This window comes from Fundulus heteroclitus, chromosome 22 (assembly GCF_011125445.2).
Source record: "Fundulus heteroclitus isolate FHET01 chromosome 22, MU-UCD_Fhet_4.1, whole genome shotgun sequence".
NCBI classification, from domain to species: domain Eukaryota; kingdom Metazoa; phylum Chordata; class Actinopteri; order Cyprinodontiformes; family Fundulidae; genus Fundulus; species Fundulus heteroclitus.
In genome coordinates, this window is record NC_046382.1 from 13,322,821 (window position 1) to 13,338,405 (window position 15,585).

Below are 15,585 nucleotides of genomic sequence, written 5' to 3' on the forward strand. Positions count from 1 at the left end.
CAGGAATGAGCCTTAAAAGAACATCACAAATGAAAAATAAAATAGCTTTTTTTCCCCCCCTATCACATACAGATATGAAAGCAGCCTAAACCGTCAGCTGTTTGCAAAGTAATTAAAAGAAGAAGGAAGAAAAAAAAAAACACCTGAAGCTGCCCACCCTAGTAGCGACAGGCAGGACAGACACCTCCATGCTGTCCTCCCATAAAGTCCTACAGCAGGCCAGCCCTACATGTGAGGCCTGCAGTCCTGCAAGGCCACGACTTCCTAAACAGACCCAGTCACACGCGCAATCTGTCCAAAACAAGCCAATCTGCGCACAAATCCTCCTCACATGTGCAAAAAAAAATAAATGCTGATGTCCAACTCTGGGACTACAAGGGGGCATGACAGAGGTGGTTTATGTGGGTAAACGTCAGAGGAGTGACAATTAAAAAAAAAAGATTAAAATGATGATGAAGTAACATAAACTGATTAGAAAATAAGTCTTTACAGTAGAGCCAGCATAACAGCTGCACGCTCTACAATCTACGTGTGAAAACCAATGACTTTAAATACAATAAAAAATATTAAAAACAACAAGTTCCGGGAAATAAATGCGAGAACAGGTGATCTTAAAAACTTGACATGCACAGACTCCTCCATGTCCTCAAAAAACTGTTGTGCTGTCAGGGCAGTCAATCAAGCAGCAGAGCGGGGAACAATGCGCGCCGTTATTATTCAGACGCAGGCGAAGACGCAACAACGTGAAGAAAAGAAAAGAAAAGAAAAGAAAAGAAAAGAAAAGAGAAGAGTGGGATAAAAAGCCACGTCGGACAAGGCACCCTGGCTTGCGTCTTCCTTCATAGAGAGAGAGAGAGGGAGAGAGAAAGAAAGAGAGAGAGGGGGGGGAGGCAGAGAGACGGCGGGAGCAGGACCCACACGGCGTGGTTCCAGCCAATTGCGTTCCAGAGAAGTGACCATGGCCAGTGATAAACAAAGCGCCATAGATCACTCCTCCCGCAGACGGAGCGCGGCACCGGAGGCGGCGGAAGGCAGAGCGCTGGGTCAGACAAAGAGGCAGACAGCGAGGAGAGAGGACGGCACAGAGCTCCCCGCCTGCGCGCATCTGCCCCTCTGTTCGCCTTTCACCATTTTTGATGTCCTTTTTTTATATATAAATAAAAAAAACAACAACAGGAATGCCCTTAAAGACGGCCGATCCGCACAGCTGCGGCAGATTTGCTCTCGGTGCCGAGAGAGATGGAGAGAGAGAGAAAAGGCGAGCCACGGGGAGAACAGAGAGAGGGAACCGCGTTCCCCCTGCTGCCGCTGTGCCGATTCATCATAAAAGAGATAAATCCTTGAAAATAAAAAATAAAAAAAAATCATAAAAAGACGTATTCCCCTTAAAAAGAAAAAGAGGGCATTCAGCACTTACCCACTTCCCAGGTAGCTACAGGACTCAGATTCAGCGTTCAGTCGAGCCCGGTGCGCGTCACCGCGCAGAGTAACACCAGATTCCTCCAAAACAGATGTGCAAAGAAGGAGAAGTGAGGTTCTCCCTCTTTTGTTTGTCAGCCTGCCTTGCTAGGTTGTGTGTGTTTTTTTTCTTCTCTTTCTCTGTTTGCATCAGCTGGCTCTTTACAGCTTTGAAGCAGGTGGATGACAAAAACATCAATCTCTCCAGGCACATTGTGTGGCACCGTGCACGCATTGACACACTCCCCTCACCAGCTCCATACAATCACACATTGTGTTCTCTGCTCACAGCTCCACGAATGAACACCGGCTCCAAAGGAAAGCTAAGGACAAATGTCGAGTAGTGGGGTTTTTTTTGGATGATGTCAGATATTTTCCGAAGTTTAAGTTGCCCCATGGTTAAGGAAAAGTTAAATAAGCAGGTCAAAAAGCGGACATTTGGCCTAGAAGGTCAGCATCCGGGTCATGAAATTGCTCTCAGACACAAGGTCAGAATTCCCCCTAAAAAAAACAACAACAATTGATCCATGCTGACTTTTAAAAAATGGCCGACAGCAATTGTTGCCAGCGGGATTAAACGGGTGGTTAGGGTTGTTGGTATGGTTGACATTCTTCGAAGTGAGGTTCTGTTTCTACCATAAGTAAGTTCTCTTACTTATGGTAGATTTATGTGAAATCACAGTGAGCTTTGACCAACTTAAAGCCAATTTCGATTACAATCATCTCCTTTTTTTTGTACTTGCAAGTCAGGAACTATAATTAGAGCAAACTTTTTAAACTTCATAAGAATAAGACTAAGAATTCCTTTATTGTCCCACAATAGGGAAACCATGCGTGATAACTTATATATCATAACTTCTAACACACCAGACGGAGTCTATTCTCTTCTAACAAAGGAACCTGCTGGGACCAAAAGGCTTGTGTCCAAGTCGGTAACCTGGACTGCTTCAAAATACACATCACTTAAGACAATGTTGGGACACCGTCTTCTCGGAGGATGCATGGCACCTGTTCAGTTCACCCGAGACACCAGTTAATACAAGGTGGTACACGGGCTCCGTCGTTCCCGTGTTAAACGGCATTTAATCTCTCCATCTCGTTCACCATTATGTGTATAATGTGAACAGCCGGACGGGACGCTGGCACACTTGCTCCGGATTCGCAGCAAACTGCAGAGATTCTGGTGCGAGGTTTTCCACTTCTTCTCCGAGGTTTTATGGACATGTTCTCTGTCCAGACCCAGGAAACGGGCATCATCGACTGGCTCAACAGCTCAAGACTCTCAACCGTTGGAAAGTTCAGCCAATCCAGTATGGGATGGTTGCTGCCAAAAGATTTATCCTTCGAGATCATTTCTCCAAGTTTCGAAGTCTGGCTCTCAAACACCTTGTAGAGGATTCGAGCTATCTGGCTCATTCAATTCCAGATTTGGCGTCTATTTCTTGATCATATCACACAACAGAGGGGACCCCCGTGACACCACAACATCTTCATTCTTTGTGAATATGTGTCTGTAGTTCTAAGTATAACACAATTAAGTCTCATTATGTACAGTTTTTATCTTTTTCTTTTTTTTACCTCTTGGCCTGCTTCAGGAGAGAGGTGGGAAGAAGGGGGCAAAAGTTTGGCTTGTGTTTTTTCCTATCTGGATGTTCTGTACTTTCAAAATGCACGAATAAAGTATTAAAAAATAATAATCACGACGAGCTTGTGAAAAATGAAAAACAAATGAATGCATTTAGGAGTGTAAACCGATTCAAAACTATCTAAATGGTCGTATCCGCTAATATCCACTAACTCAAGGTTAGCGAATATTAACATTCGACAATTTCACGTTTAGTGCCGTTTTCTTTAGCCAAACAACTTCCCTCCCTCCAGGGAGAGTTACCTCGTTTAAGCCTATCCTTAATGAAATCATTAGGAAAATATGGCATAAAGTGATTTCTTATATGTAATATATTTGATCACATGTTATGTTAGCTCAATAAACAAATAAATGTTAATTACGTTTGACAGATAAGTAAATCTTAATCCTTTGAAATATACAAAATCTAATTTTCTTATTGAAATTTGTGACGAGGAAAGCTCACCATGCAGGAAAGACTACAACCTTCAGGGCAGAATTTTTTTTTTTTTTTATATTACCCACATTATGAAACTGATTATATTTAGAGATGAATATAGAGTAGGCAGTTTTAGCAACGCCTTTTCATGCAAAATACGATATAGGTTTAGCAGATGCAATGGCTATTTAGGCTGGGGTGAGGGAGCAAGACTCAGTCGTGTCAAAGACATTAAATTTGGTCTGTTTGTAGGTTATGTCTCACCTTCTGACCTCTGGAGATAGACACACGCCTCCTCACGTCCCTGCACAGGTAAGCGGGTATAGCCATTGGAAGAATGGATGGATGGATAGTAGGTTATGCCCTGGTACTCATACTGGCCAAGTGAAAACATGTACACCACAGTTTCAGTGCCATCTGCATTCTCCTTCCCTTTGCTGTTGTTTCTAAATATCAGCTGTTAAATCTGCAGGTTTTTAAATTTCTTGCTTCATACCTTGCAAGTAAGTGAGACGATGAGTTAGTCTTGGGGTAGGAGTGGGTTGAAGGTGGGGGTGAAATTAAGCCTAGGGGGTGAGCTTTGAGTCCCTTCGTGTTTGCTCTAGAGATGGACATGGGGGAGACAGGAGATCAACCAAAAGTCTCAGTGGATTAGAGATTCAGCTGATGACACTGTGATCCACAAGGAGAGTAAGAGCATGCGAAGGGGAGCTGGGACGGGGGAAGTTAGACGCTGCAGAGAATAGTAATTGTTTTTGAGCGCATATGTGTGTGTGTGTGTCAGAGAAAGAGAGAGCCAACAAATGAAGGCAGGTTAATACAGAAATGGAAGTATTCCACACCGTTGTCTTTTCAATAAAAACAAGTGTTTATGTGAACTTTGAATTGGAAGCCGTTCACAAAATGCAAATCAATAAAGTCACCATAAGATCACTCAAGTTTAGAAATGTGCTATTGTGGGAATGTACTCAACAACTTTAAAGCATTTTAACAACAACCAGTTTTATCTGCCACAGCTTAAAGAGGGTAGTTGCCATTAAAGGCACTGGTTGCTTGTAGTCTACCAGTATACCTTGGCAACTGGTGCGTCTGAGCCCCGAGTCAATTACAACTGTTCCCTGAAGTCGCAGTGCGTACTTGGGAAGTTGGTGATCGGTTGCAACCCCCTACGTCTAAATTTAATAAGGCTGCTGCAATATAGCGCGTTTGCAGTGATGTCCCAAAAGTACCGACCGGCCATAATACATTCATTTTTAAATGACACCTTAAAATGACAGGAATGACAGCTTAAAACTGACAGCAGCATTATAGAAAGAGAGTATTAAAAACCTCTTATTAAAAGGAACATGGGACTGCTTTCAAGGAAATCCAAATTTTTAATAGAGGGACACGGTGTTGTGCTGAATCATGTAAATTCTCCCAAGCTGCGGTATGACAAGAGGATCATCTTCATCGCTATAATTCAGAATCAAGTTTATTTGCCAAGATGCTTCATACCAAAAGGAATTTGACGTAGGGTCCACTTTGCTCTCGGTGAAGAGATTTTAAGTGCAATATCCAAAAAAGGTAAACAGAAATATTTTTTTCTTGTGAATACAATTCCATACCGTTTAACAAAAGATGGCTGGATTGGTGCAAATAAGGCTGCTGTCGATCCGGGTACACTGACTGTCAAGTGATCATTGGATTGACAGAAATTGTAAAAAGTAGGTAAAAGTCCAAACAGGTTGTATCCAGGATGTGTGGAGTTTGCAAAAATGTTAGCTGGCCTTTTTCTGACCTTGGACCTTTACAGGTCCTGGATGAAACAAAGGTCCTCTCCATCAACCTGTCCAGTTTTGTGGAGGAGCCAAACCACACAGTGATGGATGAGGCCAGGACAGACTGAATAATGGTAGTGTGGAAGATAACCAGCAGCTCCAGTAGAAGGTTGCATTTCTTCAGTTTCCATAAGAAGTACAGCCTCTGCTGGGCCTACTTCAATTAAGTGACTATGAGCAAGGACCATTTCAGGTCCTGGGAAAAGGCGGTTCCTTGGAATTGGAAGTGATCCTCAGTAGACAGAGTATTGTGGAGGATGGTTGTGAGGGGAGGCAGTGTGGGGAGTGTTTTCCAGACGTTTACCATGGTTTTCTCACTAGTGGGTCCTGGATCAGTCCAATGACAGTGGCGTCATCTGCAAAGATCGGGAGTTTCGCAGACAGGTCTCCTAAGGTGCAGTCATTTGTGTACAGAGAGAAGAGGAGTGGGGAGAGATCATCTACCTGGGGGGGTGCCAGTGGTGATGGTTCTTATGCGGGAAAAGATGCTTGCCGGTCTCACCTGTCGCTGCCGGTCAGTCATGAAGCTGGTGATCCACTATGTTGGTGAAGATTTTCAGTCATCCAGGTGTGATCAGTTCAAAAAAAGAAAAAAAGTTACAAATATAACAACTGTAGGGCTTCCCATCCAGGAAGCTTTCTCAATTCAAAATGTCTGGAGTAATGAGGAGTTCCAAGCTTTATTGACAAGACATCTGGCAACGGCTCAATGGTCTTTTTTAAGTGTCCTACAAAAAAAAAAAAAAAAAAAAAAATCACCAAAGCTCTGTCTGTTGGAACCAAAAATCCATCTTCCAAATCTAAATTTTGTCAATGCATAAAAAGGAGCAAAATTTGTTTTCAGCATGCATTGCTGATTGTTTTTCACCTGGTCCTGGAATACAACAATGATCAGATTCCACTGGATTTCCAATGGTAGTTACCTCTGCTATTTTGTACCTTTCCAATTCTGTTTTTTTTTTGTTTGTTTGTTTTTTTTTTGTTTTTTATGGCTAACGTTTTCATTCTAAAAATGAGTCACAAGCCGCTGGTAGCAGTTGCATGCATGCAACTGTAAAAGTTGTTATAGTCGGACATTCTCCAGCTCCTGCTTTCCTTATCCGAGGCAAATGGAATACAACATATCAGCTCAAAACTGGGACTGGTAACACCATAGACATTATATAGGTAGACGCCCCATGGACTGGCGCTGCCTACTGGAGCTGACTGTTCAGTGCGGCCGCCATCTGGGTCTCTCACACGCCCCCGATGCATTTATTTGTATTGAGGAAGCTGATTGCCCAACTAAAACAAATCAGAACTCCCTGATTTTTTACCCGATTTTCACACAGTTTGGTTTGTCACAAACAGCAGAGATGTGGTCGTGTACAGGACTCTGTCAGACATGAAAACATGTTTTAATGCTGAAATATGTTGTTCGAACAACATATTTCATAAATGTATGCTCTTTAACAGACATATATATATATATATATATATATATATATATATATATATATATATATATATATATATGGGATATTATATGTGTATGTATAAATACATAATGTCATACTGAAAAACTTTAGTTTATTGCACAGGCATGTTGGTGTAAGCTATTTAACAAAGACAGACGTGTTATGGCATATTATTAAATATGTAAATATGTGCTTTCATGCTGAAATAGTCTACTTTGTTTTATGCTCTTAACAACGAGGCATGTGGTATTACATAATAATATTAAATGTAAATTAATATATTGTAAATTTTAATAAAGAAACAAGTTGGATTTTTCATTTGAATTTATTTCATGCTCTCTCAAATCCGGAGCCTTCTCTACACACCAACAATAATTTCTTCATACTTTTGCGTGCTGTACATGCACACATACATACAGTTTTTAGTGGCCTGGTAAAGTGTTCTAGACGCCTGGAAAAGTGTTCTTTAAAATGTTCAGTGTCTTTCATACCCTACTTGTAACTAGGGCTGGAGCTAAGACCCTTGAAAAAGAACAGTTTTGCATGGCTTCTTGCATGTGCTGGTACTCTGTAACTCCGGGGTACTTAATTTGGCAAAATGATTCAGCCTTACTTTGTGAAATACAGCGATAACAAATCAAGAAGCATAAAATGATCATCCATCTGCTGGGTTTCTGCAATGTTCTCACCTAGTAAAACTCAACTTTAGAACCAGTCTTAGCCCAAAATGGTGATCTGCATCCTGTGATCTACTTGCAGCAGTTATCACCGGTTATTGCAACCGTAAGCTGCAGAAAATACTGGCAAAGTTACTCTCTCTGTGTGTTTACTACGCTCGGACTATGCCAGCCTAGAGTAGGAGAGACCCATCCAATATGGCGACGACACAGGATGAGCTCGAGCACATAATGAGATGTCTAAGTACATAATGTCTATGGGTACCGTTAATAAAAAGGCATGTAATTCTAATTTTACTTTTTAGAAAACAATATCAAATCAAATAAACTAGAAGATATAAATCAGTGTTTTTGGGTTCCTTACCTGCATAATTTTTCCAAATAAAAATGAACGGACGTTCTATTTTAATTGCCTTTGTAAGAAGAGGGAGTGAGGAACGAGCACGGCGAAGAGGGTCATGAAGTGGGATTATGGGTTATCATCAACGTGGCGCTAGAAAGTATTAAACTCTGTAGTGACGTAATTCTCAGACAAGAGGTCAGATGTCCGAGGTAAGGCAGTTCCGGCGTGCACAGCAGGAGCCTATCAACCTCTCATTAAGTACAAAGACTTGCATGTAACAGTGCATTACCAGCTTTAACGTGATAAAATGTTAGACGTGTGAAAGATTTATTGATATATTAGTATCCCTGGTTTTTGAAACTGAATTAAAGTCTTCGAAGTGTAAATTCTGATTTTTTTCAAAAGTCCCTGAAGGCAGCGGGATGACGTCAGCTGTTTTGCTTTCGGTGGCGGGATGCGGATGTTTTGCTCTCGGTTTGGCCGCTTCGCCTGCTTGTGCCCAAGTTAACACATGTCAGTTCGCCGACTGAAAGAAAGTAGGGCGAGCTCTGAAATCCCGAGTGGGAGGGATTCGTGACGTTTGCGTGAAGGTTCGTGGAACATTGTTGTTGTTGGACAGCTGGAAGTTGTCTATAGCGCAATGGAGAGCTCGTTAATACGAGACAATCCGCTGCTTTTACCTCTCAACAAGGAGAAAACGGTCTATGATGGATTCATCACCGTCCAGGTAGGTGTTCCCGCGTGAAAGTCGAGGATTTCTCTCCGCATTCGCTGCTCTCATCAAGCCACAACGACAGCTGCAACCAATTTCCTTTAGGAAATCCAGTTTTCCACGTGTTTGGTTGTGTTTCCGGTGAGGGAGGAAGTTGTGGAGAGATGTAAAGCTCTGCGAGGTTTAAACGCGCAGCGAAGTGTTCGTCCATCGTCCATAAATGGGACGAGGATAAGCAACGCTGACATGAAGCAGAGCAGCAAATAGGTTCGGTGTTACGTTTGGAGGAGCTGCAGAGATCCACAGCTCAGGTGGAAGAATCTGTTGCAGTGTTAGTCATGCATGCATGAAAGGAAAGTCCTAAGAAGTCCCGTTTGCATTTCCCCACATTAGCAATGTAGGAGACGCAGCAATCTATATCAGGCCAAAGCTCTAAGTGAAACACTTCATGGCCCTGAACGCACCATCTGTAACATCTATTGATGACAGCATCATGCTGTGACCGTGCCTTTCCTCAGTATTCAATTAAATTCAAATTTATTTATATACATTTATATAAATGTCATTTCTAAGTCAAATTCAGTCAGATTATACAGATTGGTCAAATGGTTTTCCTATCTAAGGAAACCCAGCAGATTGCATCAAGTCTTGACAAGCAGCATTCACTCCTCCTGATTGGCTCCTCCTGAAAGAGTGTAGAGTCACAGTGAGGGGACAGTTGTACACATTGTCCATGACTTTGCAGCAATCCCTCATACTGAGCATGCATGAAGCGACAGTGGAGAGGAAAACTCCCCTTTAACGGGAAGCAAAAACCTCCAGCAGTAGGGACCCTGCTGAGAACCTGTTGCAAGACTTGGGAAAACTGTTCCTTCCACCTCACGATTAGGCACTACTTTGTGTTGCTCCATCAAACAAAGTCCCTTTAAAACACACTGAAGTTTCAGGTCGTACCAAAATATGAAAAAAAAAAAAAAATCAATGTGTATTCTAATTTTTCCCCAGGAAAGAGACTTCAGAATAAGAATACTCCTCCCAGCAGATCGCCAACTGAAGCGGGCCAGGTACTAATTGTCCATAATTGCATTAAAAGCGAGCACGGTGTCATAAAAGGTGTTTCAGCCTAACCAAAGAAGATGTATTTGCCCCTAACCTCGTCTCTGCAGGCTGCACTGCTGCTGGCAGCTAAAGCGCCTGTTACGTGAACACCAGCACATAGTGAAGCAGGTAAATGCATAATCAGGTGCTTGTGGCATCACGGCGTCAAGTGCAACGTCGCGTCTGTCATCTCTGATTAATATCTTGTCGTTTCCTGTGTATTTATCGCCGTGTCATGTTGCCTTCTCTTTTTTTTTTTTGCCCTTCCATCTACCCCCCCCCTCCCCGCCGCTGTTTAATTAACATTGCCTGGAATATGTCCGCATTTGTTACGTGGGCCCCCTCAGGGTTATTTGGATGAGATTGATATTTCACCCTGGGCTGCAAAGTTCATTATTTTCACAGCCTTTAAGCTATCATTAATTATTTAAACGGGTGGCAGCACGCATTAATCACAAACACACCGTGTTTGATTTGAACGGCTGGCTGAAGGAAAGAGTTGGGGGGGGGGGGGGGTAAAAAATAGACAGTGTCGCTTCATTATACCTTCATCCGAGGATGTCTTTTTCCTCACAGAGGCTGCAGCAGTCGGCCGATCTCGCCGGCTTCCTGTTGGAGTTGAAGACCGTCTTGGTAAGGACACGGACGGCGTCAGATGCTTATTTACGTTATTAAACCTCCCTGAGAGCATTCGATTGATTAAAGTGTTTAGGCGAAACTGCCTCTAATTCGGTTTGGCCTGTGGTGAAACGATATCGGTCTATGATTATTTTTTTTTTTTTTTGAAGTGCTGTGATTTGTGCTCCTCTTGCATGTTCGGTGCAGGAAGTGGCTCTAAACCGTCGTCCCGAGGGCCGCTCGGTCCCGCCTCCTCGATATTACTCCCAGCTCATCTCGGAGATGGAGACTCTCGGATGGGATAAGTAAGTGTCGTAAGCGTTATTGTAGGAGGAAGAGCACGGAGCAGCACTCAGAAAGAGACTGCCTCGATGCGACAGAAAGAGCTCAAACTTAAAATGTTAGCATTTATTTAACAGACGCAAGTATAAATAAATTGCAAAAAAGTAAAAAAACAAAGCAACTGGACTTGTTTTTCGTAGTTGAAGACGTTTCGCTTCCTCTCCAGGAAGCTTTCTCAATTCAAAAGGTCTAGAGCAGGGGTGTCAAACTAATTTCTATATGGGGCCGCTTTGGCATCATGAAGTCATTAAAAGGGCCGCTTGCATGTGTAGAGACGATACTTTTCATTTCATAATTTCATTCCAGTTCACACAGTAGTATTAAAAATGCACGGTAACATAGAAACAGCAACCTTGGGCCCAGTTTATACAGTTTATCTGCAAGAAAAGTTGATACTGGGGTGAGTTACACTTACAGGAGGCACAGTTTTAGCCACTTTATAAACTTTAAAAGGATATATGCCTTTTTTTTGGCTCTCGAGGGCCAGATAATTTACCTTGACGGGCCGGATTTGGCCCACGGGCCTTGAGTTTAACACCTGTGGTCTAGAGTAATGATTAGTACCAAGCTTTATACTACTGGCAAACAAAGGCCTTGTAATGGCTTAGATAACATGCAAATTCAACCAAAACAGGTCTACCCCTTAGTAATGGGCGGTCGTTAAAGACATTAAGCCAGCAGATTGGACCGAAATGATGATGTCACTTGTAAAATAAATAAATAAATGAATGCTTCTCCAAACAATGTTAATTTCTTTCTGCTTTGGGTTCATGATAAATACAGATCTAGTTTAGTCTGTAGTCTATCTGACTGCTGGGTATAAAGCATTATTTCCATCACAGTGTCGTTTGACAGAGCTCAAACTTAAAATGTTAGCATTTATTTAACAGACGCAAGTATAAATAAATTGCAAAAAAGTAAAAAAACAAAGCAACTGGACTTGTTTTTCGTAGTTGAAGACGTTTCGCTTCCTCTCCAGGAAGCTTTCTCAATTCAAAAGGTCTAGAGCAGGGGTGTCAAACTAATTTCTATATGGGGCCGCTTTGGCATCATGAAGTCATTAAAAGGGCCGCTTGCATGTGTAGAGACGATACTTTTCATTTCATAATTTCATTCCAGTTCACACAGTAGTATTAAAAATGCACGGTAACATAGAAATAGCAACCTTAGGCCCAGTTTATACAGTTTATCTGCAAGAAAAGTTGATACTGGGGTGAGTTACACTTACAGGAGGCCCAGTTTTAGCCACTTTATACACTTTAAAAGGATATATGCCTTTTTTTTTGGCTCTCGAGGGCCAGATAATTTACCTTGACAGGCCGGATTTGGCCCGCGGGCCTTGAGTTTAACACCTGTGGTCTAGAGTAATGATTAGTACCAAGCTTTATACTACTGCCCAAACAAAGCCCTTGTAATGGCTTAGATAACATGCAAATTCAACCGAAACAGGTCTACCCCTTAGTAATGGGCGGTCGTTAAAGACATTAAGCCAGCAGATTGGACCGAAATGATGATGTCACTTGTAAAATAAATAAATGCTTCTCCAAACAATGTTAATTTCTTTCTGCTTTGGGTTCATGATAAATACAGATCTGGTTTAGTCAGTAGTCTGTCTTACTGCTGGGCATAAAGCATTATTTCCATCACAACAACATTGTTTTATTGACAAAGTGGCATTTGGTTCCACCTGTGTGGCGGTGGTGGTCTCGTGGATGTGGAGCCGGGCGTTTGTGTCTTGGAGAGGCTGCAAAGGTCGCCGGTTTGAAGCTTAGTCTGTCACTCTGGGTCCCTGAGCAAGACCCTAGACCCCAGGTTGCTGCCTGCGTACCACTCAGTGTCGGCAGCACCCTGCTCTCTAAGGGATGGGTTAAATGCAGAGTAAAGTTTCCCCTCTGTGGGACTATAAAGGGAAATATTTATTCATCTAGTTTTACCAGTGAAAAACCTTAGTAGGTCGTTTCTTAGTTACCTTGTCAGGACATTTTAAAGCCCTCCTGAAACATTTAAAAATATGTTAAAGAAGCTTCACCCAAGATGCCACTGCCATAGTTAGGCTATACCAGGGGTTCCCAAAGTGGGGCTCGGGACCCCAAGGGGGGGGTCGCTAGATGGTCCAAAATGATGATCCAAATTTCTGACTTTACAATATCAGATATACTTATTTTAATATAGCCAATGTTTTGCCTTTAATCTTGGAAAACTAAAAATATGTAAAATTTACCTAAAAATTTCTGAGTTTTTTTGTTGTTGTTTTTTTTTTAACTCCTCCTTGGCCAATCATTTATTATTTAAATAATTTATTTTGTTTAATCTACAATGACCCTAATCCAATTTGGGGGAGGGGAAATTAGGAGAATAAAGTAATAATATTAGGTGTACAACAATAAGGAACATTACCAGAATTAAGTCATAATATCACAAGAACAAAGTCACACAGTCGTTTGCAATGTGCTAAAAAGATTTAGTATTTCCTTATTTGTGAAACCCATACCAAAGAATAACTTTACAAGATGTTCAACATTCCTCTTGCTAACACAGTGGGGGAAAACTTTTTGTGCTTTTTTAAGAGGTGTAATAAAATTACCTCTAAATTTCTTATATTACTCTCGTAGTTTCCCAAAACCAAAAGCCGGCTCTAAAAGGCGGTCACCAGTCTCTGGCTCTGTTATTTTAGGATTGTCAGGTTGAAAAGTTTGGAAACCCCTGGCCCATATTATGCATATAACTAACTAATTTTATAGCAGTTCTTTGGGGCATTGATATTATGAACTGGGATACAGATGGATTTGCAAAATGTTGTGAAGCCATGCTCCACAGTCGTCTCAAGGCTACACTTACCCCTCTGCTTGTGGCACCATTTTCTGCCACACTTTCTTCTTCCACTTCACTTTTTATCAACATGCAGAGAGAAAGCGGTGTGTGTCAGTGACTGTCTGCAGGACACCTGTCTGTCCAGCACTCTGTCCCATGGTTGAGTAGGCCGTAAAATGAAGATAACATGTCTGTATTATAACAAGTTTTCCTTATCCCAATATCAGTGTATGCAATACGAAATATGCAAAGAACTACACTCACTCGTGTAAGTATTAACAAAGTTATCAAACCCATGCTTTCAGGCTCTCTATGTTTGGTGATTCGTCATGTATTTGGTGAAAAAACCCAAAGTTTTAGGAGATAAAGGGATGTGAAGTTTTGTAAAGCCCTGTACAGGAAACTACAGCTAAGTGGTTTTAAAGCCAAAACAACAGCTTAGCTAATTGTTAAGATGGAAATAATGAATCTGAAGCTGGATGAACTCTGTCTCTATGTTTGCCAGGAACCCAAAGCAGAAGACCTGAGCACCTTTTTAACAGCTTGTTTGTTTATCACAAGTCATATCGTCATCGCAGCATTCACCGATATTATTGCTTATCTCATGTTTTGCTGCTATCGTGCAGCATTTTTATAATTTAATTTTCCTTGGTCTCATATAATGTTCAAATTTTCTGAGAAAGTGAATTTTGGTTTTTCATTGACTGTAAGCCGTAATCATCAACGCTAGCAGAAACAAATCCTTGAAACATGCTACTCTGTGTGTAATACATCTCTACAGTAAATTAGTTTTACTTTTTAAAGTGAAATACTAGAATTAAATTGACTTTTCAGTGATATCCAACTGTGTTAAGATGCACCTGTGTAGTGACTTATTGCTACTGCCTTTATATTGGGTTTGTGATGCATTTAAAGACCATTGTTTAAACACTGCAAAACCTGAACTAGAAATAAGTAAAATGTTCTTAAAATGAGCATATTTGTCCTTGATTTGAGCAGGTAAATAAGATGATCTGCCAATGGAATAAGATTTTTGCACTTAAAATAGGAACAATTCATCTCCATCATCTTATTTAAAGTGCAGGATGTCTAATTATCTTATTTTAGGGGTCAAAGTACTTATTCCATTGGCAAATCATCTTATTTACCTGCCCAAATAAAGAATACATGCATTAACTTTAAGAACATTTTACTTATTTTTAGATCCGTTTTTGCAGTGACGGAACACAATTTAGCCAAAATCTGCAACATATGTCGTAGAATACCCAAAAATCCCTCACATATTCAGATACCAATGTTAGTAAAGCATCAACCCAACATTTTTACATCTGCACAACGTTGTAAAAAAAAATAATGCAATCAAAATGGGATCTCCTAGTTTTCAGGGGCTTTGGAGAAATATAGTTCAGAGCAACCGTCTGAAATTCCACCGAATCAGTTTGTGCTCCGTGTTAATTTCTGCTTACAGAGGAAATCAAGTAATACCGAAACAATTATATATTTTTTTCTTAATGAACAGCATGTTAACACGGTTCCATTCCCCACTTGCACGGTCCCAGGACTCTGTGGAAGTAATTTGTCTGTGGAATTGCTTTCTGATGAAGCGTACTCGGTTAAGTGATCCTAACATCAGCCATGTTGGGCTCTTTCTTTTCCTCTTAAGAAGCTCTTGCACTGTACAATCAGTGGATGGAAAAATTACCGACATCATTGTTTTTCAACTTCTTTGTTCGGTCCCCAGAGGTAAGATCAAGTTTGGTATAAAGAAAAACCTCCGCTGCTTCACGTGGCTAAATGGAGCAGCCCTCCCCCCCCCCCACCACCACCACCACCACCACCACCACATCCCTCCCATTGCTTTTAACAACACCCCTTCACATTAACGAGGGGTTCTTAATGACTTCCTTATTTTTAGTTATTGAGTTACAGTTAAATCCAGGTCGCCTCTAATAACGCTCAGCTCTTGTGCGCTGACGGGTCCTAATACCATCGCTGGGAGAAAGCAGTTAGCGGGAAGATATGTGTTCTCCCTCAGCTCGGATTAATCCTTGACTACCACACTCATTTTCCACTTTCCTATTAATGACCACGACTGCAATTATGATATTAGCAAAATGCAAATGGCTCTAATTGAAGACTCTCAGGTTTTAATAGGGGATGGGGGGGGGGTGAAGGTATGCTTAATG

At 41.4% G+C, this 15,585-nt stretch overlaps 1 protein-coding gene across 1 annotated transcript in view; it reads left to right on the forward strand.

Moving 5' to 3' along the window:
- Positions 1-8,235: 8,235 nt before the first annotated feature.
- fancl (FA complementation group L) overlaps positions 8,236-15,585 on the forward strand; it is a 36,096-nt gene continuing 28,746 nt past the window's right edge. The window contains exons 1-5 of the mRNA XM_036126291.1: positions 8,236-8,545; positions 9,536-9,594; positions 9,697-9,757; positions 10,205-10,261; positions 10,454-10,551. Of these exons, the coding sequence (XP_035982184.1) occupies positions 8,459-8,545; positions 9,536-9,594; positions 9,697-9,757; positions 10,205-10,261; positions 10,454-10,551 (362 nt within the window). The 5' untranslated portion in view covers positions 8,236-8,458. The remainder of the gene's footprint in view (positions 8,546-9,535; positions 9,595-9,696; positions 9,758-10,204; positions 10,262-10,453; positions 10,552-15,585) is intronic.